Source organism: Thermobia domestica, chromosome 17 (assembly GCF_964235325.1).
Source record: "Thermobia domestica chromosome 17, izTheDome1.hap1.1, whole genome shotgun sequence".
In the NCBI taxonomy this organism is placed as follows: domain Eukaryota; kingdom Metazoa; phylum Arthropoda; class Insecta; order Zygentoma; family Lepismatidae; genus Thermobia; species Thermobia domestica.
The window spans coordinates 9,769,100-9,796,629 of NC_137470.1; the positions used below are offsets into that span (position 1 = coordinate 9,769,100).

The 27,530-nt window shown below is 37.0% G+C and overlaps 1 protein-coding gene across 6 annotated transcripts in view; it reads right to left on the minus strand.

Annotated features, from left to right (window-relative positions):
• The window catches only part of MESK2 (misexpression suppressor of KSR 2), a 261,034-nt gene that overhangs the window by 67,774 nt on the left and 165,730 nt on the right, over nt 1-27,530 (minus strand). For all 6 annotated transcript variants that reach the window (XR_014128807.1, XM_081743534.1, XM_081743532.1 and 3 more), the window contains one exon: nt 12,540-12,660. Coding sequence is in view for 5 of the 6 variants with exons in the window: in XM_081743534.1 (XP_081599660.1) it covers nt 12,540-12,660 (121 nt within the window). In the remaining variant the exon portion in view is untranslated. The remainder of the gene's footprint in view (nt 1-12,539; nt 12,661-27,530) is intronic.

Sequence of the window (27,530 nt, forward strand, 5' to 3'; positions counted from 1 at the left end):
TCCGACTTAGGAAAGTGAAGTAGTTTTGATTTTTGACTCATGCTGAGGTTAGGCACTTACGGTACTCGTGGTGAAATAATAAGTACGTGTACTTACAAATATACTTTCCTCATCATATTTGTCAATGCATCAACTTACACGACGACTTGAGTATGGTAGATGACCTTAGTACTTGGAAACAAATTTAAAAGCAGAATTACATAGCAGTTTATACAGATAAAGAATTTACAAGTTCACCACAATTTAAACTTTTTTTAAAAAAAATATTTACTTATTTACGTTTTTGTGCTCTTGTAAGTCATTTGAAGAGTAATGAACCAAAAAGACTATCACGGACATAAGTACAATAATCGAGTTCAACAGTCGGTGACATTCATTTAAAAAAAAAAAAAAAAAAAAAAAAAAAAAAAAAAAAAAAAAAAGTATGAGACACCATTTATTTGAATGAAAACACGACAGAAAAAAAAAAAGATGTAAAGCGCGGATATACAAACAGTCAGTGAAGAAACGGGTAACGTGTCTGAAGAAGGCAACGATATACTGCCGAAATGATAACTCAGACTAGTTAAGTGTTGGATTTGGTCAAATTTAATTTTTATTTTAGTTATAACCCCTTTTTTACTATTCTAGAATGTGCATAATTATTAATTTCACAATATAATGCTTAAAGGTTTCGGGCTTGAGTCTTGATGGAGACAAGAATCTTCGGTGTTCAATTAAGATTGTGAGACAGCTGGGAGATAGTACACAGAAATTCTAATTTTGATTTCCTTGACTTTCCATGATCAAATTTTCCCTGACTTCCGATACTGCGAATACTATCATGTATGGTTAGGATCAAAAGATTCCAGTATTCCCATAGCCGTCCAATGCTCTCATTTATATTTTTTAAATAAAATATATACTTACTTTCTTCCAGTAAATACTTAATATAGGTCAAAGTTCCTATATTTGAAATACAGGGTGGACCAAAAGTAGGTAAATAGTACCGTACTGATCAGCTCACTGCATTTTATATAATTTCTTATTGTTATCCATCAGGCAGACTTAGTTTCTTTGTTATTTGTTCTTACTGTGTTTTTACTTATATCTTAAGCTCGGAAGAGCCCAAGCATATAAACCCATAAACTAGAATGAAATGAAATGAAATCTTTGAGTTTTACGTACCACGGTTATGCCGGTTAGGCTAAAGGAGACGGTGATGATGAGTAATGAATGAAATGGTGGAATGAAGAAAGTGGGCGGAAACGGGAGAACTCCGAGAAAACCCACGCACACGGTGTTTGTCCACCACAAAGTTCACTTGGCGGGGGCTGGGATCGAACCCGCGACCCCTAGCACCAGAGGTGAACGCTCTACCACTGAGCCACCGCGGCCCATAAACTAGAATGTTATACTTGATCAATATAGGGTTTTTGGGCCACCCATAAGACACTAGAACCAAAACTAACTATGAACTAACGATTTCATTAACATTTTGACATTCTGAGCACACTCGCAAACATAAACAAGTCTACATATGATCAAATTTGGCATCTCCCTCATAATGTACAACCAATTATTATTATTATTACATCGGATGGAGTCCCGATCATTCCAATTTCGATTAAGTGAGGTTCTGTGTTATCCGAGCTTAATCGAAACAAACAAACAAAAAAAAAATGTTTTAAAACCTAGTCTGGTTACAACGAAAACAAGTTTGCATGTCTTTGTTTCAGTAACAAAGCAAAAGTGAAGCTGGCGTAGAGATAACGACCACGCCCGACGTTGCTACATTTTGTTTGTTCCATGTGACATAGGAAACACTTATTGGAAGATCTAGAAAACACAAAACAGTTTTCGAAAGCCTAAAAGAGGTTCATTTAAAGAATGTCATTTACTGGCTGACAGAATCTTAGAACAATGTGAAAGAATCTATAGTGCTGAAAAGCTGGAAACATATTTCGCTCAAGAATCTTCCAATGATGTAGAATTAGTAGATCTCTTAAATAGGTTACAGAGGCAGTAACAAATGAAGATATCGGTGGGTGCTTTGATGCGGGATGGTGAACAGTATGAAATATCTGATGAGACCATTGTAAATTTGGTCACAAAAAATAACAGATCGGGTGACGAAGATGATAAAAAATGGTAAATATTGAAAGAATCAGTCACACGAATGATTTGATCGCGATCGAGAAGGTACTGCTGTGAATCGAGCAGCAAGGCGACACGGCACCGGCTGACATGATGGTGTTAACGACGACTGCGCAATTTAGCGGCCAAGGAACGAGGCAGCTTAATGAAGCAGAAGACTATGAAAGACTTCTTTCAAAAAATGATATGTGTATGCTAAACGGTGCCTCATTTGTCTTGTGTTTTACTTATGTATGTACTGTACTGCATATCCAATAAAATAATAAATAACCTAATAAAGAGAAATAAACAACATTAACAAATACTGTACAAAATTTTACATGTATCCGTTCGTGTTAACCGAGTTTTTGCTTATCCGAGGTAGATCCGGTCCACATTAGCTCTGACAATCGACACTCTACTGTATTATTATTTTTTGATTTGATTTCTGTTTCAAAGCTCGAAGTGCTAACACGTTTCGACGCTCTATTTTTTCTGAATCTGTCTGTATTCCTTGAGGTATTTTTCATATCTTCTGTGGGCAACAAAAATCTGATTTTTCTGTTGATTGTAGCAAGTTCCTCTGATTTTCGGCATATTTTGAAAAATCTCCCTGACTTTCTTAGTCAGTGTGAACCCTGTTGAAGTGCCAGTTATACGACAGAAATTGCTGCTTCAGCTTGGATCCGAAGAAGGGATACGCCAAACTGGTTTCTAAGAAACCGAAAAAATAGACATTTCTGTTGCTCAAAAGTTTTCGGTTTTCCACCAAAACCGGTTTCTGTGTTTTACAAACCAGTTGAGTTGTTACTGAAACTAGAGGTCTGAGCGGATATAAAATATCGCATCCGCAGCATCTCTATCCGCATCCGAAACATCTATATCCGCAAACACATCCGAAGACAATGAGGTGGTAAGTATATACCCTCACTGTATTTCAACATTTAGATAGCCAGTATGTAGAGTCAAAATCGTAATAAGACATACCGCCTCTGCCGTTTTTCCACTTCGAACTCTGCCTAATAATGTTTGGTAAACGGTATAAATTATGCGGTTCCCCGTTATGAAGTTTCCGCCATTCCCCATACCCGTTTTTCTTGGGTTCGAATGGGGGTAGTTGCTACTTTGCGACAAAAGAAACACCACACATTTCGTCGTTGAGAGGTAACTATCTAGAAACAAGAAATAATGGTGATGGAGCTGATGTGCTGGCCACACATCGCCAAATTAAATACCTGTTTGTTGGCTACGACCTTGGTCGAGTGTAGTACCAGATAGGTTTAGTTTTTCTACACTAAGCTAATTTTGCGATTATCTCTGTATTACAAATTTGCTTCCATTAAGCACTATTCTGACTGGTAAAGTTGACGGTGTGTCATGTAATAAAATCACATTATATATTACGCCTCTTTTATCCTGTCAGTGCTCTTCGCCAGAAACATGAAAATTACGAGATGACATGCCTTTTGGACACATTGAAAACTGAATGTAACAAAACATGATCACATAAAAATCCCTTTAAAGTATTTCTCCAGAGATTTCTATGTAAAACGTAAGAATTCTGACTTTAAAAAAAAATGTACGTCGCGTTCCTTGCGATTTCTTGCACGAAAAGTTCCGTGATTTCATATCCATTAGCTGTCTTCTCTTTTACCATTTTTTTTCTTTCTCTTTTCTTTTTCTTACTTTCTTTTTTAAATGCCGAGATTCAATTTTAGTATTATTGATTCGTTTCAGTAATGCGGTGCAGAAAACCAACTCAACCAAGATAGTGGTACGTCAACAATTCGTTGTAAAATATTGTTTCTTTATATTATTACTATCTATGTAAGCCATCTGAAACCACAACTATAAGAAACATGATACGAACTGCATTTTCGCCAATTTGTGGCTTTAAGTATGAAATCATTTGAGTTACGCGTATTCCTCACTGAACCATATGCTACAATAAACTAAGTGTACGAACTGACGCAAGGGTCACGTTAAATCTATTTCCCGATGGTAGCAACTCATGTCAAGTTAAAGATTTCCAAAACTGCTAATTTCCTACGAAACATGAAAAGTCAGTTAGGTTATTCTGGTTTCAGATAGCTCAAATATGTCATATTCTTACAGCTGTATTAAAGGTGTTTATTCACAGGTGTCCATCTTCTCCAAGGGCTTGGGCACAAATCCCTTAAATTTACTATTCTATCCCCCAAATCTACCATTCTCACCCCAAAATTAAGTTTTCTTCCACTACATTTACCATTTTCAGCCCAAAATTTACTATTCTTCCTCCACATTCACCATTCTTACCTCAAAATTTACTATTCTTCCCCTAATGTATTATTCTATTCCCCACATTTACCATTCTCAGCCCAAAATTTACTATTCTTCCTCCACAATCACCATTCTTACCTCAAAATTTACTATTCTTCCCCTAACGTATTATTCTATTCTCCACATTTACCATTCTCAGCCCAAAATTTACTATTCTTCCTCATATTCACCATTCTTACCTCAAAATTTACTATTTTTCCCCTAATGTATTATTCTATTCCCCACATTTACCATTCTCAGTCCAAAATTTACTATTCTTCCCTTAGATTTACCATTCTCGGCCCAAAATTTACTATTCTTCCTCATATTCACCATTCTTACCTCAAAATTTACTATTCTTCCCCTAATGTATTATTCTATTCCCCACATTTACCATTCTCAGCCCAAAATTTACTATTCTTCCCTTAGATTTACCATTCTCGGCCCAAATTTTACTATTCTTTCTCCACATTCACCATTCTTACCTCAAAATTTACTATTCTTCCTCTGCATTTACCATTATCAGCTCAAAATTTACTATTCTTCTCTCACATTTACCATTGTAAGCCCAAACTTTACTATTCTTCCCCCAAATTCATCATTTTCACCCCCAAATTTATAATTCCTCCCTGAAATTTGCCATTCTCACCCCAAAATTTACTACTCTTCTTGTAACTTTACCATTCTCACTCCCGAAATTTACCATTCCTTCTCCAAATACACCATTCTCGCCCCCAAATTTACTACGCTTGCCCACAAAATTTACTACTTTTCTCCAAATTCACAAGTCTACACCCAAACGTACCTTTCTCACGCAAATTTATCATTCTCCATTTTAATTAGACAAGGGCAAGAAAGAATTGTTCCTATTCTGCAATGGAGCATATGCAACAGAAGAGATGTCAGACGATTATCATATCGATGGCTAAGAAATCGAACTCAGAGAGGATTATAGAACTATTAGTCTCATATCCCATACAGCAAAAATTTTGCTTCGAATACTGAATAGAAGGTTGTATAGAAGAACAAATGAAAAGGTTGAAGAGGAACAGTTCGGATTCAGGAGAGGTAAGGACATATAAGATGCAATTGGATTATTAAGGGAATCGATGAAAGGTTTATGGAAAAGGGAAAGAGGAGTATGCGGTATTTATTGATCTAGAAAAGGCTTTTGACTGCGTTAATTGAGAATGTTGTTGGAAGTTATAAAGAAGGTTCGGTTGGAAAGGAAAGATCAAAGACTCATAAGAAACTTATATATGAACCAACAAAAAAGTATCAGAATAGGGGAGAAAATGACAGAGGAGAGTGCAATTGGAATGGAGTTCGACAAGGATATTTTCAACCCAAACCGGTTTCCGGCTTTCTAGAAATCAGATTCTGTTTTTTATTTTTAAAGAAAAATGTCCATCCTCAGTATAAGTCCGTAACAAAAGCCGAAGCATAGTCTGAGATTTTACCCGCCAGAAGAGTACTCGTCAAGAATTATGATGTTCACTAGTGAGAAGCAATCTTTTTTGTCTTGAAATTTCCGAAATAAGAACCTATTATGACAGTGTAGATTTCGTAATAAGAAAAAAAATGCTAATACCAATGCTAAAAGTGCCTACACTTGGATAAATTTCTAATTGCTTTTTTTGTGTGTCTGTGTATGTGAGTGTGTGTGTACTAATTTGATTATGGTGAATTCAATGCAGCTATTTCTAAGCATATCTGTCCATAATGTCACGTGAAAAATTATGTAATATTTGGAATAAATACAGGATGTAATATAAATGCATGACCAAAAGTGAGGAGGTGATTGCGGACATCCAAATAGATAAAAATGTTCCTATAAACATGGGTCCGATGCCGCTTCGTTTCCGAGATACAGGGTGTTCAAATATCGAATTCCTCCAATGGCTCACTATGTGAAAGTGAATAGAAATGTCCAATATTACAGAAATAATACAATCAAGTGGAATTGTGCCTGTGCAGATACATACACACTAACATAGAGAATGAAGCTAATCAACATTTGAGGTTATTGTGTTGTTATTGTCGCCAACCTGGTACAATCCGTGGCAAAAAACCTGCAACATGAGCATATAAGTTTATTGTGAAATGACGAAGTCTTTTGCTCCAAAATAAGTGTGCACGGAAGGAGGCCGAGGTTTATCCTGATGTGATTCGTTCCACTTAGACGTTATGTTCATTCTCTGTGCTGTTAGGCGTAGTTGCACAATAAACTTACATCCTCATGTTGCAGATTTTTTGCCGCGGATTTGAGGTGGGGGTCTAAGCTAAGCAACGCGTCGGGTGGTATTCGCGTCCGAGCTCTGACGCAGTGAGGACCACGCGTGGCGCAAAAGCTGTTTTTTGAGTTTTTGTCACGGGTGGCAAATGGAGCGTTCGGTGGACCAGCACTATGCGATTACAGGTCGGAGTTCAGGGAATTTTTCACTTTGGCCACATTTTTGTCCCAAACCGCTCGTTGAAGGGCGTCCAGATCGCTCCATGTTTTCAACGATATCCCGTCCGTTCTTGAACTCACTGAACCAACGCAAAGCCTGGGCTCCTGACAGGGTGTCGTCTTTGCAAGCCTCCTTGACCACGGCAAGCGTCTCGGAAGTGGTTTTCCCCAAGTGAAAGTAAAATTTAATCGTGTAGCGCTGCTCCAGTACTCACGTTCTGTGCCGTGAAAAACAAACAAACAAAGAAACAAACTCGAAAACAGCTTTTGTGCCACGCGTGATCACTGCGTCATAGCTCGGACGCGACTGCCGCCTGGTGTGTTGCTTAGCTTAGACCCCACAACACAAATAGCCTACCTACCAAGAGCGCGCAGCTGGCGACTGGAGCGCCGCGAGGTGGCCAGTCACATTACATTACGGACAAACCATGTACACTTGATGTTTTTTTTTTTTTTTTTTTCAATATTGATGTTTGAAACTCCACCAGTGATGATGAATAACCCTGCATACAGTGAAACCTCTGAATAACGGACACTAATGGGACATGAATTTTTGTCCGTTACTGAGAGGTTACAGAAATTTAATTTCTCACAACGGTAATTGTATGGAGTAATATACAGTAAATGCATTATGTATGAGCGTAAATACGTAAAATTCAATATGAAAATACTCTATTTAATATGCATTTGAATTACTGGGAGGAATGAAGATTTGGCCATACGACCGATTCTGCACGAGTCTTAGTGCTTATTGAAGGTTTAAGATTTCCACAAGAAAGCAGTTTATTGCGGGCAGAAAAAAAAATAATTTTAAGTTCAGCTTGAAGCTGTTGTATTTGATGGCTCACCAGATCTAGACTCATGATAGATACACTTGTGGGGAAAATTATTTTCTGTCTACTGTAATATATCGCAGAACTGAGAATAATTCCTGTCCGTTATGAAGAGGTTATTGAAACGTTTGGGAAAAAAAGGACTGTCCGTATCTGAGTGTGTCCGTAAAATGGAGGGTTTTGTTCCGTAAGAGAACATCCATTTTTGCCGGAACAAAAAAATCTGTCCGTATTTTAGAGATGTCCGTTATTGAGACGTGTCCATTAAGGGATGTTTCACTGTATTTGGTTTAGCTTTGTGTTTATTAGGATCTCGCAAGTGAGTCTTCAAATATTGTAATGTAGGTACGCAGTTATTCCACAGAACTCTCGCCTGGGAGCGAATTTTTGAATTGCGCTGTTTAGAATAGATAATAATTACAATTATCTCGGCCGAATTCGTTAACGGAGTCAATCCGTTAACATCTTAATGGGTAACAGTGACTTACGTTTGTCCATTAGTGAACACAACAACTCTTGAACAAAAGATTTTTTTTTTAACTCTATAGTGTGAGGCAAAAAGATGTTAACATTAAATAGGTGTTCTTTTATAATTTTTCAGATTAAACCATGACGTGCCAATACTCCATTTGAACGAAAAAAAATAGCTGCCTGAATGGAGGTTTTTCAGCCCCCAAGTATCGTACCAGAAAAATTCATGGCCTGAACCGGACGGGATGCATCTTCACGCCTGACAATTGGTAGGATCTACAAGAAGTTTGTAAGAACGGGGTCCATTCAAGATGATTGTAAGGGAAACAGTGGTAGAAAGATATCTGTCCGAACTGAACAGAATAATATTCTCGTCCAGGGAGCGATGGTAGCCAACCCAAACAAGCCCTCGAGCAGACTTTCTCTAGTGACTAACATTTCTGAAAAGTCAGTGGTTAGAATTTTACGTGATTTAGAAATGAGGCCGTAACACTTGCAGATTGAGCAGCATCTCACAAACGCAAACAAGCAAGCACGTATGAATGCTGACCAAATTATCTTGGAAGTAGTGCGCATGGGGCCAGACATTCTGTTCATGTTTTCTGACGAAGCAACATTCCATATCGGCGGTCGCGTGAACAAACACAACTGTCATCTGGGCGACAGAGCACCCGCAGGAAGTTCACGAGCACATGTGGGATTCCCCGAAGATAAACATTTGGTGTGCAGTGAGCAAATCTGGAGTGATTGGACCTTTTATTTTAAGATATCGTCTGAGGAAAAATTACCTTGCCATGCTCTGCACGTTCATGGAGAAGAACGCACCACTTGCCATTTTCCAGCGAGAGTACTTTTAGCAAGATGGCACCCCTGCCCATTATAGTCAGATGGTTCGGGATTACCTGGACGACATGTTCGGTAAACGTTGGATTAATACAGGTGGTCCTCTCCCATTGCCAGCACGTTCTTCCGACTTGTCGTCATGTGATTTTTGGTTATGGGGCATGGTCAAGGATCGTGTGTATGCCACCAAACCTAGCAACTTGGACGACTTGATGCACCGCATCACTCAGGTCATCGCTGCTACCCCTACCCAAATGGCCCAGAAAGTCATACAAACAACAATGGACAGATTCCATAAGTGCATTGAGCGGGACGGATGCCAAATTGAAACCATGAAACCAAATCCTTGCCTTGTAATTTCACGTGAGCAAACCCACATTTAATGTTGACATCTTTTCCTCACCCTGTACATTATTTATGCAAAGGTACCAGAAGTTACAGTTTTCAGTGTTAGATAGCAGCACACATCCTTCAAAGACTGACATCTACCGGACGAATTTGAAGCTTTATCGTGTGATTCTTTCTACTGTTTACCAGAATTTACTTTCTAATATACGACATATAAGTCCACTCTGGAACTACATGGATTAAAGGTAAACGTGCTTAGTCAGTAGACTACACGAGACCTTAATTGTGAGTGCTGTTTATTTGTTTTCAACTAAAGGCATATCAACATCAATATTGTTAGTTGTAAAGAAGTCATCCTTTATACGTTAGAAAAAAGATTAAGTTTATCAGGCCATTTCACTATCTTAATCCGTAAGGTATTACACAAACATGTCTTGATAATATAACAGAGTAAACAGCTCCTCTGGAAACACAAACGCAAAGTTCTTAAACACAAAGGTTATATTATATACATATATGCATACTAAAACTAGACATGCTAAAGAACAACCCACCCGTAATAAAGCAATTAAAAAGGTGAGTTTTCGTATCAATTTTTATTAAGTTTTATTTACTACCTGAAATACTCATTCTTCGCATGGGGGCTCTATTTGAAAGTCAACGCCTGTGGGAGTATCACCATTCATCTCAGCAACAGCAAAAGAGGGGCGTCATTTAAGGAGGACAGGAGGGGGCAATTGCCCACCCCGCAAGAGTTTGAGGAATACATATACTTCAATCGATTGTCTACTAATGTACTAGTACAAAACGTGAAAATCTTATGTCGGTGGTGCTCTTGCCCCTCCCCCCCTTCAAACAAAGTCTGAAATGACGCCCCAGCCACAAAAACTATGGATTTGACACTAATATTGGTCATTTTGGATTATTTTTACATGTCTTGGTAACCATCCCCCTGCAGGTGACCCTCGGCCCGCATACAATATTAACTGAATTTGAAAGTCATCGTTAATGAAAGTATCACCATTGATCTCAGCGATCGCGAAAACTATTCATTTGACACTAATATCGGTCATTTTGGATTACTTTTACATGCCTCGGTATCCTCCCCCCGGTGACCCCAACCCGCAAGCAAATAGAGTGAATTTGGAAGTAAATGCGATCAGAGTTTTGCCACTGATCTCAGCGACCGCGAAAACTATGAATTTTACACTAATATCGGTCATTTTTTTTTACTACTTTTACATGATAAACGCCACCTCCTTAGATTCCTGGTTCGAATTTTGAAAAAAAAAAAAAAGATTCGTCTTGGTCTGGGTCTACATGTTCACAAAAATGAAATGAATCTTCCAGGTCAACGTCCTACGATTATTCCCTTTAGGCTAAGGGAGACGGATGATTGAGGCAAGTGAATGATGTTTGAAGAGCTATGGAATGAGAATGTAGGGATAACCGGGAGAACCCCGTAAAAACCCACGAACAGGGTGTTGTCCACCACAAACTCGGATGGCCGAGAATCAAACCAGCGACATCTCGCACCAGATGTGAGCGCTCAACTACTGAACTACATTTCATTTTTCGTCTCCTAATTTTTCAGATGTTCAAAACAAGTTTTACAATTATGAAGATTCCTTGTTAAGTTGCTTGTTAGCTACTCTAGTACAGGGCCGGCTCTACCATATGGAGAACACGTGCTTTTGCACGGGGCAACTTTGGACGGCAGCAAAATCTGTTATAACTACAATATTTAAAATAAATATTTGTTGTTGGAAACAGACTTCATGATGATGGTAGTTAAATACACTAAGCTGACCTTCTATTTGAATACTAGATTCGTAAATCATGTTTAGGTTGCATTAGCTTAAGGTCACATTTACAGTGCTAAAGCAAATGGTCAAACAAATCCCAGCATGAATTACTTGATTGTTGTCCAATACAAGAACTCAATTCTCGAACAGTAGTGAAGACCTCTTTCATTTAGTTAGTTATCACAGTTTTGATATGAAACCAAGTCTTGTCTTTGTCACAAACAAGTTCCTTATCATTGAAGATGGAAACAATTTTTTTATATATAAAAAAAAGAAAAATCAAGAAATAAATATAAAAGAGGTAGTTGCACTGGTATTGCAAACTCATATATTGAGACTGAAGCTCGATATTGAATTCTATAAAAAGGATTACTACCTTTCTGCAAGTGTGTGTGCTTTATCTTTCACGAATATAATATATTATTGTTTAAAGAAAAAAAGAAACAGACACAAGTGCGTTGTATTTGTAGTGTTTAGGCCTTTCTGAGTGTGAGTGCTCTTTCCCTCCCCTTTGGTACTCATGATGGGGTAGCATACTTAAAATTGTGGGTTTTAAGACTTGTTCTTTCTCAAGAAAGGGGGAGGCAAATTACCTAGGACCGGTTCTGCTGTAGTAGTAACTTTCTAAACTAAATATAATGGCACACTTCGGACAAGTAATTCTCTAAAGCAATTACCATAAAATTTTTCATTAAATATGAGTTAGAAATAAATACTTGGAAGTGAGAAAAATCTGATCGAGCGAAAAGTTGTTATCTCAAAAAGTATGGGGGCCGCGGTGTCTCAGTGGTAGAGCGTTCACCTCTGGTGCTTGGGGTCCCGGGTTCGACCCTAGCCCCCGCCAAGTGAACTTTGTGGTGGAGAAACACCGTGTGCGTGGGTTTTCTCGGGGTTCTCCCGTTTCCTCCCACTTTCTTCATTCCACCACTTCATTCATTAATCGTCATCACCGTCTCCCTTAGCCTAACCGGCATAATCGTGGGACGTAAAACTCAAAGATTTCACTATCATTTTTCAAAAAGAATGGTTGTACTATCACTGGTTAATCATCAAAGAAGTTAAAGAAATTGTATTCGAAAAAATTCAATGTGCTCCCAATCACTTCTCATCCGTCATTTTATTTTTGTAAAACTTTTCAGTACATCTTTCTCTTCATTTTTTTTTTCAAAAAATTAATAAATGATAAAACTTGTCCAACATGCAATGAAATTTTTACTTTAACCTAAAGCAACTTCAAGTTCCATTTTCCCCCTTTTTTAAACTATACAAAATTAATTTTGTATATTAAAAATTAGAACTTGCTCATTAAAGAAATTCTTTTACTAATAACACATAACACTAATGATACTGAGACCAAATCATGAAACTTACTCGTCTGGAAGCATGGGAGCACCTTCCTCTTGGCCGGGTGCGTTCACATGATACACACAGAAGTTTTGTAACAAAGCCCTCATGTCGACGTAATTGAAGAATGCTTGGTAATTGGATATGTCTGAAAGAATAATAATAAAACAGAAGACATAATTAGAAATTTCCATGAACTTTTTTAAGTATTTTGATAAACGTGTGGCTCGGCCGAACATAATGGTATGTCACATTTTCTAACTTTCGAGTAAAGCCGGAAAGAACGTTCGACATTCCCATGCAATTTAATGCAATAACACATACCAAACAAGCTTAACTTGCCATCTGCAGGCATATTTCCAAAATTATACTACCTACATACTTTTCTGTGGTTCAATCACAACCTATTCCACCTAATAACTCAATTTCAGCGGAGCTGGTCCTTTTCCATTATGTTCGCCGGAGCCGCTCAAATGCTTTTAGATACAAATTTTCAATGTACGAGATACGTCCTAAAAATAGAGAGCCAGAAATGAAATTAATCTATACACGAAATATATAATTTCTAGGATGAGTAAAAATGGACTGCCTTTTACAAATTCTTTATAACTAACTTTTGTAAATATTACAAAAATTGCATGGAATAAAACTTATTTTAATTGATAGAAATATAAGTCTAACCATATTACAATCTTATCTTTCCATAGGTAGCAGGCAAGTGAATATGGCGCACTGACTGAACTATCTCAGCCACTCTCAAGGAACGACGTGTTGCGTACAATGCAGAGAAGAAAACGAAACGTGTCTCAACCTGTTATAATACAGTCCCTAGCAATACCTTTGTAGGAATTTCATAGTTGACGACATTTCTCTTCATATTCATGGATAACATGTTTATTTGAATAAAAAAATATGAGGTAGACATTCTGTGTCCCGGGCAGTGGCGGCTCGTACTGTCATTAACAAAGCGTGCTACAATATAGCCTATATATATATACGTGTATTTACTCACTGAAGTCGGAAGTTGATATCCATCCTTCGATTCTTAATGCTGGCAAACTTTTCTATCACCCTGGAGTTGAAATCTAGCATGTTGTTGATCATTTTTTTTTTTTCTATCGAGAGCATGGCAAGGGCAGTTAACCTTCCTGACCTACGGAAATTCCTCACGAATGTCTTAATTCTTTCTCTTTAGAGACGAAAGCATCTCTCACGCTCTGCTGTGAAAATTGGTATGGTCACTAATGCAAAAGGGTTGTAATTTCGCTAAAATTGTCCTGTAAGTTGTTTTTAAAGATAAGCTGACAGAATCAAAAGCTCAGTGCGAAGTCACTGCTTACCTAACATTGGGTAGCTTTCAACCGCAGTGTCCAGAAAATGTTCCGGAAAAATCACTAAAATTTGCAGAATCCAGAAGTTTGGCGGCATCCAAATGGCTTGTTTTCTCAAATTGATTTCGCGCATCCGCAGAAATGCGATCACATTTTCTTTGGCATTGGGTACTCTGCAAGATATAATCTGCCCACATTTGTTTTCACCAACTGTTGGAAGAAACATATCACTTGTCCTAATATTGTCTGTGTCATTCCGAATTTTCTCAATGGCTTCAATGAAATATTTAAGTGCTGTTTGTACTTTAATGGTAGGCCTGCACTGAATTCGATTATAGAAAATATTCACATGCGGCATTATTTTGTGAAAGAATTCTAACCAAAACATGAATTCCCTGTGTTGGATTTCTCTAGTTCTGAAAAGCGCTCTTTCGAAACATTTAAATTTTCATAGACGGAATTGACGGTTCGTGACTTGAAATTCCATCGAGTAGCTGACCCACTCGGAATACGTCGTACAGCCATTTTTTCCAAAACAGATACACGCTGTGGGGAGCAGGAGGAAAAATGTGGAAAATCCTGAAATACTACAGGAAAGAAAACGCTTGTCGATTGATTTTGAGATGCAGTTCTGTGCATTATCAGATTTAATTGGTTAACAATGGACGTAGTGTGCCAAAGGAAAGTGTTCTTTAATTTTAGATTGTACGCAATTAATTGATCCCTTATTACCGATGCCCCATTAAATGTATGTGCTAAAATTTTGCCACGATCTGAATCTGTGTCAAAAATGTTCAATTCATACACTCCCGACAATTCTGGGCTCCCGGACCTTTAGGATTAAAGAAAATAAAAAAGAGGAGAAAAGAGAGAACCGAGCGGCGAGTGCCGGCAGTAAGCAGAAGAAGAAAGCTAGAAAGAGGAATACTTGGCGCTTGCGCAGAATGTCTTCGGGCTCAACCTAACTCAGCACGGTGGAAACTATTCTGGGTGTAAAAAAAGGAAAGTGGACAAGGCATATTGAGATCTTTGCTCCCCATGCTAGAGATATATTTGTTGAGTAGGCTTGTATAGTTCAGGCGGGCTCCATTCAGTACAGCCCGCTCGGTTCGTTAGTACAACTTCCACACTGCTGAAGGCGCTGGTAATCGCGCTCCACGCTCGAAAAAGAAGATCGTCATCGGAAAGTTCTGTATTTTGTTAATTAACGAACAGTTTAAACAAATGAATAGATGAAAATTGTTTGAACTAAAATTAATCTAACACAAATACACAAATATAGGAAGCGTGCTGTAGCCCGGTAGCCCTACGTCAGAAACCGCTACTGGTCCCGGGCATAAGTTCAGAATCCGCCATTTTGGAAAATGGCCGATTGACACCCTTCAAAGTCCGCAGACATGCACTTTAGCGCTCCTTATACCCCGTCTAATTATCCAATTGTCATAAGTAATACATCGTTGGAAAGGACATAGAACGCAGATTAAAACGATATATAACTTGTGTTCATACTGTCTAAAGTTTAGAAGAAGAAGAAGAAGAAGAAAACTTAAAATTTAGAGAAAAAATAGGTTGTATTTCTATTCTTAGGCAACTGGCAACACTTACACTTACCGTACGCCGACAAAAAAATTCCAGCGTGTAACTTAGATATTTCTGTAAAACATACGCAACAATCATGCAGATCGGTGTTATACTAAGTAAGAGAAAAAAATCAGAAATCAAATATTGCCAATGAAGCACGTTTATTATTAGGCTTATGGAGCCCCCTCCTTCCCCCGTACTGTTCTCCACTAGCACTACGCAACTGAAACTAACTTGTCCATATACAATTCAACTTCGACTATAGATGTTGTAGCGTCATATATGAGGAAAAATTTAACAAATAACGTATGATATAGTTCACTTATACATTCATAGTAATCAAAATTTTCCAATGTGGCAAATTCTGAGATTACGCCCATTACGCAGAACGTCTACTTCAGATATTTTAATTTGAACAAGCATATTCTCTTTGAATATGAAGAGAAATGTCCTCAAGTATGAAATTTCTACAGAGGTATTGTCGGAACTGGTTATTTTCTATCATAATTTAAGCTATTTTAATGAACTGTGTGATGTTAAACCAGGAAAGTTACATGTTTAAAGTTATAATGCATGGCATTAGTATGTTAAATTATTAAAAATTAGATGTAAACTTATTTTTCAGTTTCTTATTTCAAAGTTGTTAATTGCACCTTTTCGCCTTGCAGATAAATTTGAGTAGCCAAGATTATGGATATTAAATCTGGGAAAGGTGTGCCCCTTAACAGGTCTATTGGACAGAAAGAGACTTGATCTGTCAAAATGTGTTATTTGTAAAAAGACATACCAGGAAAAGTTCCAACTACATCTGAATGTGGGCGGAAAAGAATTTTGGAGGCAAGTGCCATACGATTTGATGCTGTTGGAAAACGATTGAAGACTCTTAAAGAAAATCAATCTTTTGTGTACCATTCAAATAATGAATGTTACAAAACATATACAATGAAGAAGACTCTTGACAAACTTAAAAGTATGTCTGAAGAAACTAATGAAGGTGATGAAGAATTAGAGAATGGAAACTTCATGAATAGAGAACGTCCAGTGCGGCAATCAAAAGTAACTGCAAGTGAAGTGGATGCAGATAGTCGAACTTGTGTTATTTGTAACCATGTGAGACATTCTGGTGTGAGACAAAAGTTCAGAATTTGTGAAAGTGATAGAGCGACGCGATTCCTAAATGCTACTACGCACTTTCAAGATGAGGTATTTACACGTGTTTGTGATTTACAAGATCCCGCTGCTGTGTTTGGTGCCGATGTATATTATCACAAATTGTGTCTTGAGGGATATGTTGCTAAATATGAACGTCACTGTCGTGAGAATGTGCCTAAGGTGGACAACATTAAAGTTTCAGCTTTCCAGAGAGTGAATGACATGATTTCACCTTTGCTTGAAAGTGGTTGGGGATTCACACTAAGCGAAATAAGAGATATGATAAACGATACTGCTAACGAAATTGTAATAAGCAACAAAGAAGTTAAGATATTTTTATTGCGACAATATGGAGAAGCTATTAGATTTTCTAAACCTAAAGAAAGAAAAGAGTCTTTCATGGTATTTTCATCTAAAATTAGTGCAGAAGCAATTGCAGACAAAGTAAGAGCATATGATGTTGTTAAAGAAGCAGCACAACTTCTTAAATCAGCTTTAAGAGATGTTGATTTCGGTTTGGGAGATAAATTTTGTGATGCTTCGCAACTTAACACAGCATGGAGAAGTACAAAGATACCAAATGTTGTTCAAAGCTTTTTTGTTGAGTTATTTAGTATGAAACGATCAGAAATGTTTCCAAATAACGAAGATATTAAGGAGGAATGTGAAGAAGAAGAAGGTGAACCACAGAACTTTTCTGAAAAGGCGACAGGCAAAGGACTGAAAGCAATGTCACTATTTCAAATTCTCTACTACAATGTTCACAGAGGCCAGAAGAAAACTCCTCTTCATTTAATGAATGCTCATGCGATATATGAAAAATGCAAAAGCAAGCTACTTATTACATCTTTCAACAAGCTAGGTTTATCTGTAAGCTACAATGATCTTATGAGAAATCGGCAAATGTTAGCTAAATATGCCATTAGCTCAAGCAACAGTAGTGTGCCACTACCTAGTAATCTAACAGGACATGGATTTACAGTAGGCGCTTTCGATAATTTTGATCATGAGGAAGCTACTTTATCTGGATTACATGGAACACACGACACTGTCATGGTACTCTTTCAAGATGCCTCAACGACTCTTCCGACAAAGCCAAGTGTTTCATCCATGAATTTAGATAATGAAAGTAAGAGAATGCCAATGCACCTACCATGCCAAATCCTTAGAAATTATTACCATCGTGAAAGGGTATTACATCTCCCAGAATCAATGAAATTTCCAGAAGCCCTGCAAACATCATATAAAGAAAGTAACTTAGCTGCAAACAAAGAGAAAATTATCAGTTTGTGCCGAGCCTTACCTCATGTAGAGGAAAAGTATGATTCTACTGTGCCTACATGGAATAGCTTCAATGCTGTTATATCTTCGGCCAACGTTCCAAAGAAAAAAGTAGGATTTCTTCCAATTATCCCATATCCTGCAACAAATGAGGCAGCTGTATACACAGCTATGAAGAATTTCCAAGACATAAGGAAACAGCTGCGTCAAGAAGCACTTCCAATTGTTTGTGATGAAGAAATCTATCATATTGCTGCAACTATAAACCTTCTGAACCCGGAAGAATTTAAAGATATTATATTGATGTTAGGATCGTTCCACATGTCCAAAATTGTTATGAAATGCATTGGAAAGTATTTGTCAGGAACTGGAATTGAGCATTGAACAGAGAATAGGATATTCGGTGTCAACATTATGTCATCAATTCTAAAATGTAACAACTACAATCGTTCGTTAAAAGCTTTTCTAATGCTAGCAGATGCTATTGAACGTATGCAATGGAAATCATTCTTTCAGATGTTTGGGGAGCAGTTTCAAAAATTAAAAGATGAAGCAAAAATCCTCTTAGATGAAGTGCATAATAGGAACAAGCCTTATGCTCAAGAACAGTATCAAAAGCTGAGTGATTTAATTTCTGACCTTCGTCACAAATTAAATGCTTTTGTCTCAGATTGCATGAAAAGAAATGAAATGGCTCGTTATTGGAATGGATTTTTGCACATGGTAACACTTCTAAAAAATCTTATTCGAGCTGATAGGGAAGGACTATGTCTACTACATTTAGAGACAGTACAACAGTTATTACCAATATTTAGAACTTTCAATTGTATTAATTATGTCAGATGGTGTTCATTGTACTTAGAAACTATGAATTTGCTGAGCAGTGATCATCCAAACATCTATACCAAATTTATTGAAGGTCATTTTGTTGTTCGGCGTACAAATACTCAATTCAATGCTGTGGGAGCTGATATGGCTTTAGAACAAACTATAAACCGGAGTCAAAAATCCAGTGGTGGCATAATTGGAGAAACCCGGCGAAAAGAATATGTTGCAGAATGGGAATTAGTTTACCACGAAGTTCTGTCTATATGCAATACTTTTAGGGAATTGACTAATACCACATTGGTCACTTACGAGCTTTACTTACATCATGAACTAACAGGAAGTCTTGCAGTTCAGCTAGAATCTCACGTTCAGTCCATTCTACAATTTATGCAGACTCATTGTGGCAATCCGTACGAACCACATGCTGGAATTGTGAAGTTGCATAACTTTCTGACTAAAGAAGTTGTTCATTCGGAAGATGCAGAATTAATTTTAAGTTTTCTAGAGAGAGGAGTCAAGGCTTACGAAGATTTTCGTCTTCATAGATTTGTAAATAAATCTAAACTGTTGTCTGATCCTATTGTAAGACTGAAGGAACCAAGATATAAACGAGACCAACCAGTTAAAGCTAAACAATCTTATGGCAAAAAAACTTTGAAAGAGAACACAAAATGCTACAGGATTTTTGCAATTGCTAAGGAAAGAGGCTATGATATTGATGAAATTTTGAAGTATGATATCACACTTTCCAATAATTTGTTTGATTCAGATGGCTTTACTTTAGGAACTACGAAACACACACTATTATCTGAGCTACTCAAGAATTTAGTACCTGATGATTGTATATTTCCTACTGCAACCAACAAACCTTTTTGTATTGTTGTTGATGTGATGAATCAACTAAGAAAAATTCCAGCCAAAAACATTAAAACTTTCCAGGAAATGTGCAAAACGGTCTTGGATATGTCTGTAAAGAGTAGGAAACCATGTCGAGTAGACTTTGTGTTGGACAGCTACCTAGAAGGGTCAATAAAGCAAGGAACAAGAGAGAGAAGAAAGATGGCTGATCCAATTGAACTCTTAACAATTGATAGCTCCACGTGCTGTCCGGTGCAGATGGAAACATTTTGGGCGTCTTCTAGGAACAAAGAGTTACTGCAAAAGTATTTTAAAGATATTATAATTTCAAAGGCACAAGAATTAGAATTTCGAACATACATCAGTGGCACGACAACAAATTCTTCCAGGACCCCAGCGATATCCATTTGTAATTCTGTAATAAAATCACATTCTGAACTGGAATCTGACATTGAGGAAGCAGATCTTAGAATTATACCACACTGCATCCATGCTTTACAGGAAGGAATCTCGATAATCGTTGTAATGTCATCTGATACGGATGTTGCCATTCTACTTCTGCACTTTTATCAGATGATGCTTTCTTATGGGCTAGAGGAACTTTGGTTGATGAGGTCAGCAAACAACACAATTCCCATTCATACATTAGCTGAACGCTTGGGTCAACCTTTGTGTAAATCTCTACTTGCTCTTCACATATTAACAGGTTCAGATGTCACTAGTAAGATTGGCACTAAAACGTCAGCCTTGAAAGCACATCCAGAACTCTATTTACAAGATTTCGGGCTATCATTTCCACCAGATCAGAAGAGTTTTTCTCAAGCTGAAGAATTCCTTGTTAAAGTTATTAAACCAAAGTGTGAAGGAAAAACATTTAATGAGTTGAGGTGCTACATGTACAACAAAAGTTTGTTGCAATCATTGAATGAACTGCCTCCTACATCACATTCTCTGTATACTCATCTAAAACGTTGTTACTATGTTGCTCATACTTGCGCATCAGTCATGACGCCTCATCACAGACTAAATCCAGTGGAATATGGGTGGTACCTTGACGATGAGGTTTTAATGCCTGTACAGAACATAAATTTCATTCCTGACAGGATTTTCCCATCTTGCGGGTGTAAAAGCGGTTGTTCGAATATGAGATGTGCTTGTAAACGTGAAAATGTTATATGCTGTTCAGTTTGTGCGTGCTTCATGACTTGTGCGTGCTTCATGACTTGTGCTAATAAGGAAAATAAATGAAGATCAAGTGTCACAAACTTTTGATTACTGTGAATGTATAAGTGAACTATATCATACGTTATTTGTTAAATTTTCCTCATATATGACGCTACAACATCTATAGTCGAAGTTGAATTGTATATGGACAAGTTAGTTTCAGTTGCGTAGTGCTAGTGGAGAACAGTACGGGGAAAGGAGGGGGCTCCATAAGCCTAATAATAAACGTGCTTCATTGGCAATATTTGATTTCTGATTTTTTTCTCTTACTTAGTATAACACCGATCTGCATGATTGTTGCGTATGTTTTACAGAAATATCTAAGTTACACGCTGGCATTTTTTTTGTCGGCGTACGGTAAGTGTAAGTGTTGCCAGCTGCCTAAGAATAGAAATACAACCTATTTTTCCCTAAATTTTAAGTTTTCTTCTTCTTCTTCTTCTAAACTTTAGACAGTATGAACACAAGTTATATATCGTTTTAATCTGCGTTCTATGCTCTTTCTAACGATGTATTACTTATGACAATCGGACAATTAGACGGGGTATAAGGAGCGCTAAAGTGCATGTCTGCGGACTTTGAAGGGTGTCAATCTGCCATTTTCCAAAATGGCGGATTCTGAACTTATGCCCGGGACACAGAATGTCTACCTCATATTTTTTTATTCAAATAAACATGTTATCCATGAATATGAAGAGAAATGTCGTCAACTATGAAATTCCTACAGAGGTATTGCTAGGGACTGGACTATTACTGCAAAGTAACAAAATAGGTTTATATATATATATATATATATATATATATATATATATATATATATATATATATATATATATATATATATATATATATATATATATATATATATGGATATAGGGTGTATCTAAAAGGACAACTTTGAGAACTCATACTGATTTATTCACTTATCTTACAGACATGGTTTTGGTGTCATTTTGTAGCAAAATACATCAAGTTTTCACTCACGTAGTAGACTAGTTCAGAAACAAGCTACCGCAAGCGTTAGCGGCAGTTGCAGCAAAGATGGCCGCCTTTACTGGTCCCGAGCGTTTTGTGTGTTTTGGTTTGAGGAATCCAAGTCTGCGTCAACTGTGCAACGTCATTTTCGTACAAAGTATGGTAAAGATTATACCAGTAGGCTTACTATTTATCAGTGGCACAAGTGTTTTATTGAAACTGGGTATTCGGTAAGACAAAAAAATCTTCATGTCGTCTCCGTACGTCTGAAGACGTTGTAGAGTAAGTAAATGAGACAAAGCTTTGTGAACAGTCGTACAAAATCAACCCGGCGAGCTTATCCACATCTGGTGGTCCCACACATGACAGTTTGGCTTGTGTTGAGAAAACAGTTGCATTTCAAACCATACAAATTACAAATAGTGCAAGAATTTAAAGACACTAATAGAATTGCTCGTAAGGAATTTTGTGTGGAAATGCCACATCACCAATGAAAGCCACATTGAACCTCTTTAGTTGTAAGGTTTAAAAATTTTTTTAAAAAATAAACTTGATGTATTTTGCTACAAAATGACACTAAAACCATGTCTGTAAGCTAAGTAAGTAAATCAATATGAATTTCCAAAGTTGTAAAGTTCTTTCTGATACACCCTGTATATCACTTCTTCCTAAAAGTGGTTCAGTTTTTCACCAAAATCGGTTTCGGCTTCCCTAAACAAACAACAACAACAAAAGGTTTCTTACTGAAACCATTATCCGTTTTGGGGTTTTTACTGAAACCAGTGTGATTTTCATGGAAGCCAGTACCAGTGTTTGTTCTTGGAGCACTCATTTCCGAACAACGAAGAAGCAGAGTTTGTGATTTTATATTTTATATATACAGGGCTTGTGTATAAAACCTAAAACCGATTTGATAAGACCCTAACTTGGTCACTCTTCTTTCAAACTTTTTTTCTATTTGGAGAGTTAAATTTAACCACAGGAACGATTGAACATAGCTGCAAACGTCGATCGAGAAAGAGACAGGCTTCTGAGTCGAAAATATGAATTTTGAAAAAAAAAAAAAAAAAAAAAAAGACCAAAGTGACCCAGCTTTTTTTAAACGAATAAAGGTAAAAATAAAATAAAATTAGAAACTCTAGGGGAAAAATTTTCATCCTCTTCGTCAGTTTTACAATTCGATATTTTATTTATTATTATTATTATTTTGTCATTAAAACAAACCATGAGGAAGTGAATAAAAAAACCCAGTTTCTGCCTCTGATGTAAGCGAGTTAGAATTTCCGTGATCAGTCAATCAGTAACTTTATTACAGCTGTATGGTATATTTAATAATAATAATAATAATAATAATAATAATAATAATAATAATAATAATAATAATAATAATAATAATAATAATAATAATAATAATAATTTACCTTATTGCAACTACTATCATTTCTATTGTAGAATACAGGGTCTCATTTCTGTATTCTGACGCTGAATATGATTTCCAATTCTTTCTATCAGAAAATCAAGTGTTTGTGTAGACATCCGATACTAAAGCCTGTGACAAACATCTTGGCATTTCAGCTAAACGAATAAAACGCAAGCTCTGACGCGACGTTGCCAAGTGGTAAAGGGGTGTGGCTATGGCTAAGCAGACAAGCTACAGCGCGATCAGGTGATAGGGGATAGACGTGAATGTGTACAAAATAAACGTGGCAATACCGCTGGCCTCTCATTTGCTAGCAGCGTTTAAAGGGAACTTGGAGCGCCGCCTTCAAATGCCAAGATGTTTATCACGCCGTTTAATTTAAAAATTTCACATCGTCTTCACGTAGTTTCTCATATAGTGTGTAAGAAGGACCTTCTACATGATGCACAGTCAATAATGGAGGAACCCAAAGCTGTAAGGTACTTGACTTTGGTACGTGGAAATACATTTAAAGTCAGAACTACAAAGCAGTTTTTTTTTAACAGATATAGAATTTGTAAGTTAATTATAATTGAGTTTTGAATTTTTTTTTTTTTTACTATCTTTTGCAAATTATATTGAAGAGAAATGAACTAAAAGTAAGTGCAATTACGGACAAAAGTATAATAAACGAGTTTAACGAAGCTTACAACAACAATTACGTCTTTCCCTCCTTGATCTCAGGTTTTGTGGACCTGATATCCAGATGGCAAGTTTTGATTGGGTGTGGCTATTGAAAGGATCGCGCCCAAATCGCGAGAGCCCATCTGCTTTATTTAGATGTGTATGAACATAGATTTCATTTTTTTCGTAACTATATAATCACTTACGTCTCACGGTTATGCCGGCTAGGCTAAAGGAGACGGTGATGAGAAATGAATGAAATGGTGGAATGAAGAAAGTGGGAGGGAACGAGAGAATCCCAAGAAAACCCATGCACATGGTGTCTGTCCACCACAAAGTTCACTTGGCGCGAGCTGTGATAGAAACAAGAACCCCATGCAACAGAGGTGAACGCTCTATCACTGAGCCACCGCTGCACCAATTAAATGAAGCTGATACAAAATATGACCAAATAACAACAAATAAAACACACTAAAAATACGTCTTGTTATACAATAAACTACAGCAGCATTGTCATAGTATACATGTACTCGTCAAGGGTCCACATAATGATGCCTGTCTCAGCAACCAAAAATTCTAAGTGTCACTGACATGAACAGTAACACTTCCGATACCGTTTAAATCCAAATTCAGCCCCGTATCTTGGGGAGGGACGATATATATATATATATATATATATATATATATAAATGATGGAAAATGACCGATATTACTGTCAAATCCATAGTTTTCGAGGTCGCTGAGACGAATACTGACACTTTCCGATGCCGTTTAAATCCAAATTCACCGCTTCATGTTTAAAATCAAAACATATTATTCCCTTGTGAAGAACGGATATTCTGCTAGGTAACATATTTAAAAAAAAAATATTTCTACACATGAAAACGATATGAAAAAGATCACGATAAATACCTAAAGAACAAACAACAGGATGAAATACAAATACAAAAACTAGAAAGAAGGGGAATCAGATCAGAAAACATTAGAATAAAAAATGGCGAAGCGAAAAATCGTTGGATAGGCTCGTTGAAATATGTAAGTTACGAAGTAATATGATAAAATCAGCTTTAATAATAATAATAATAATAATAATAATAATAATAATAATAATAATAATAATAATAATAATAATCTGCTTTAAAAGAATGTATATATTGTAGTTCCATGGACCTTTTTTTAGTTTGTCACACTGATGTTTACCGTCTAGAAGCAATCTAGAAAGTTGTCACAACTTCATTGTATTTTATTGACTAATTTTCACATGGTTGCGTGTCTATATTAAGATCAATACTACTCAGGTCTCTGCCTTTTTAACTTTCAAGTCAAAATTGTCATAAGAATCAATAACCGAAGACTGCATATCCGTAACGGTAATAAAACGAAATTCCATCCACGTGTGTCGAGCTAAGAATGATATTGGTCCCAAATAATTTTGCCTACTCTTCTTATGGGCACATATTTTCTAGACTAAGAACCAGAGAATGGTCTAGTTTTATTTGGAACTATTTCCTTCTAATTGTAACATTAAAAAAGTTTCATCAGTGTGTGCAAGGTTGTATCTGCAATGACTGTTATTTACACTAAAGCTTTTTTTTTTTTAATCTCAAATCGGTTTTTGATAAACCAGAAGAAACGACATTTCAGTTTGCTCCAAAAGCGGTTGTTTTTCAACGGAACCAGTTTGGTTTTCTTCAAAAATCGGTTGCGGTCTTTCACGGAAACAGTTTTCACTTTTCTCAATAGTTTTGGCATTTCAATGAAACCAGTGTGATTTTTGCGAGTTTCCTATCTTTTCTCGTTCTTTTGGTACTAACTCCCAAACAAGCAAAACGTTTGATATAACTGGAACCGGTTTTTGATATAAGATCAAACCGGTTTCGAAAACCGAAAAATAAAACGATTTTTGTGCCCACCAATAAACATTGAGAAGCAAGGTGGCACAGTGGGAGAACATTTATCCTAGTGCCTGGGTTCCCTCGTTCGATCCCTGGCCACGTAAGTTTGTGGTGGACAAAGTAATGCCCGTGGGACTCCAGTTTCCTCTCACATTCTCGTTCCACCATCATTCATTTGCCTTAACCCGTCAATGCCCAGAGTCACCTACAGGTCATACTACTTTAAAGGCGTCTTCTTGTTCACCAATCATCCACTAGAGAGTCCTAGTGAACCACAGTAGCACCAGCTACTTACCTATATATGTTGCATCACCACACAAAAAAGTTTCGAAGTCGACATACTGTACAAGGAAAAAGACGCCTTTCAAGTTGTGTCAGCTGTAGGTGACTCTGGGGGTTGACGGGTTAATCATCCGTCTCCCTTAGCATAAAGGGCATAATCGTGGGACGTTAAACTGAAAGATAAGCTAACTAATTTAAACATTCACCAACCACAGTCTGATATATAGACTGCAGAATTTAAGGTTTAAGAAATTAAAGTAAGATGAACTTCATAAACTGCACAAACGACATACAGTATTTACATTCTTAACTGACTTATTATAATGGGCACTTCGCTCAATGTTCAGTGAAGTGGATTGCAGCCTTCGTCAGAGCAATTAGGTATTCATTATACAGTTGAGACCCGATCTCCCATACAACTTACCAAATGCTAATTCACTCTTTGTGCACACTACCAATAAGGGACCGCGGTGACTCATTGGTAGTGTGCTCACCTCAGATCGAGCACACTCACCTCGAGGTGGAGTACTTGGTTCGATCTTGCTTAGCTCTTGCCAAGTGAGTTTTGTGGAAGAGAAGCATGTATGTATGGGTTTTCTCGGATCTCTCCCGTTTCCTCCCACTTACTTTATTTCACCATTTCTCCATTGTCACTATTATCACCACCTGCTTTAGCATATGAGCATATGGTTAACGCATCGGCACGGAATGACGGAGATCCCGGGTTCGAGTCCTGGTCTAATCTTTCATATTGCCTTTGTGTGTTATAACTAGGGCTCGGAAGTTGAACACCTAAAAATTGCCTAAAAAGGACCTATAAAAACACCTAAAAATATCTTTAAAAAAGATCTAAAAATTGGAAAAAAAAGGACGTAAAAATAATACCCAATTTAATTAGAATTACATATTTAATGGATATAATACTCAAGAAATACAAGCTTCTGCTAGGTTAATGGTCTGTCCTCCTCCTACAAACTGAGATACAAACTAAAATAAGAAAGCTTGAATATATGTTAAACCTCGTCTTCGGGCACTCGTAAAAAAAGAGGATTTTTCCTCAACTTCCGGGCCCTAATTGCAACCCTATATCGTTCAAGAGTTGGATAACCAGTGAACAAATTGTTAACCACTTCCCGGTCCACTTTATCCGAAGTAACCAGATCCTGACGGAGCAACCCGAGTTAAGATTTCCGCATTTGCTTCAATTTGGACCAGGACGAGCAAATTCCCACTTTGTTTCGTCGACCGTTCTTTCGTGATTTATTCCGAGATATTTCGAGGACAACATAGTCACATCTGGGAAGAAAATTCGACCAGAACTGACCTACTTAGTAAAACGAAATAACTCGGGTTAATCCGGGAAGCGGTTAATCAATAGATGATGCCACGTGTTACCTGATTCAGTACTACTTGAATAATAGTAATAAAAAAAATATTTCTAAAACTTTTCCCCTTGTTTATATTCACTTTTTCGATATTATTGTTAAAATGGTTGAAATGATTTCAAAGACCTGAAGTGGATGAAGAT